Below are 1,254 nucleotides of genomic sequence, written 5' to 3'. Positions count from 1 at the left end.
ATCTACTTTCAGTTTATGAAGTGGAGTGCTATTAACTTCCAATCGGGAGCAATGAGTTTCCCGGAAACCCAATCTACACCCGGGGCCCCAAGCCCACCAGGTGGTTTTCAGTGTGAAACCTTGCAGATCTGGGATGGCTGGGAGGGGGCACACTTGGGCAGGCCGAGGCATGGGGCCAGGATTTAGGGTAGGAAGTAAGCAGGTCAAGAAGGGGAGAGTACCTTAGGCAGGTTCTAGGAGGTGGAATCCGAGTCTTCTGGGGTGCCGCCCGTGGACTCGCTGGATTCCTTGCTGTCACTGCCGCAACTGCCCGTGGCCGGCTTCTTCCTCTCGGGACCGGGCCCTTCCGATCCCGGAAGTGTGCTCTCCGAGGTCGCCTGGACCTCCCTGGGGCCCAGCACCGCGTACCTGCCCTTCCTGAGCTCCAGCGGCCGCCTCAGCTCCTCCGCCATCTGCGAGAGATCCCGCTTCATGGCGTAGGCGTCTTCGCCGTCCGCGTAGTACTTGGGCTCCACCTCGCTGACCTGGAAGTGGAGGGTGTCGGAGTACAGGTGCAGGGCGGCCCGGTTGCTCTTGCGGACGTGCAGGGACACGTACTTGGCGCCGAAGTTCTCGATCATGGCCCGCGAGGCCTGGTCCATCAGCTTCTGCGCCAGGCCCAGGCGGCGGTGCGAGCGCTTCACCGCCAGGGACGTGATGTGGCCGTGCGGGGGATCCTCCGGGTCCTCCTCCATCTTGGCCAGGATGTAGCCCACGATCTTGCCGTCCTCGTCCTCGGCAATGTAGGAGAGCTGCGGCCAGGACAGCCCGTGGTAGAAGTAGTACTTCATCTGGTAGTTCTCGGGCAGGCAGAGCAGGTTGCAGTGCTGCATGTTCATCAGGTCCTGCGGCACAGCATTGCGGATGTTCATGATGGCGGCGGTGGTGGCCGCGGAGCAAAGCCAGGCCGCGGGCGGGACCCGCAGGGGGCTTTCTCCTGGCCCCGGGGCGAGGGGTACCCTGCGGCGTCTGTCCAGGCGCCCAGGCCACACGGCTGGACGGCGGGAGGCTGGAAGACGGAGGGGTATGAAGGCTTAGGCGGGAAGATAGTACTGCCCGCAGGTGGGAAGGCGGGAAGGTGGAGTGCCCGGAAGTGGAAGAGGTGGTGTTAAGAACCAACTTCCGGTTCCGGCAGCCCGCCACCTGGTCCCAGCCAATGAGGTGTCCGCTTCATTGTGCTGTTGTGCGTGCAAGCCTGGGAGGCTTAGCGTGTAG

At 63.5% G+C, this 1,254-nt stretch overlaps 1 protein-coding gene across 1 annotated transcript; it reads right to left on the bottom strand.

The window, feature by feature from the left end:
• Positions 1-233: 233 nt before the first annotated feature.
• On the bottom strand, positions 234-911 carry NAA11 (N-alpha-acetyltransferase 11, NatA catalytic subunit; the record flags this gene model as incomplete). The annotated part of the gene is made up of 1 exon (XM_084869556.1): positions 234-911. The coding sequence occupies one exon, from the start codon at positions 909-911 to the stop codon at positions 234-236; it is 678 nt and encodes a 225-aa protein (XP_084725682.1).
• Between the last annotated feature and the right edge of the window lie 343 nt (positions 912-1,254).

This window comes from Pipistrellus hanaki (genome assembly GCF_964339955.1).
Source record: "Pipistrellus hanaki genome assembly, chromosome: 1".
NCBI classification, from domain to species: Eukaryota; Metazoa; Chordata; class Mammalia; order Chiroptera; family Vespertilionidae; genus Pipistrellus; species Pipistrellus hanaki.
This window is presented reverse-complemented; position numbering and strand designations above follow the sequence as displayed.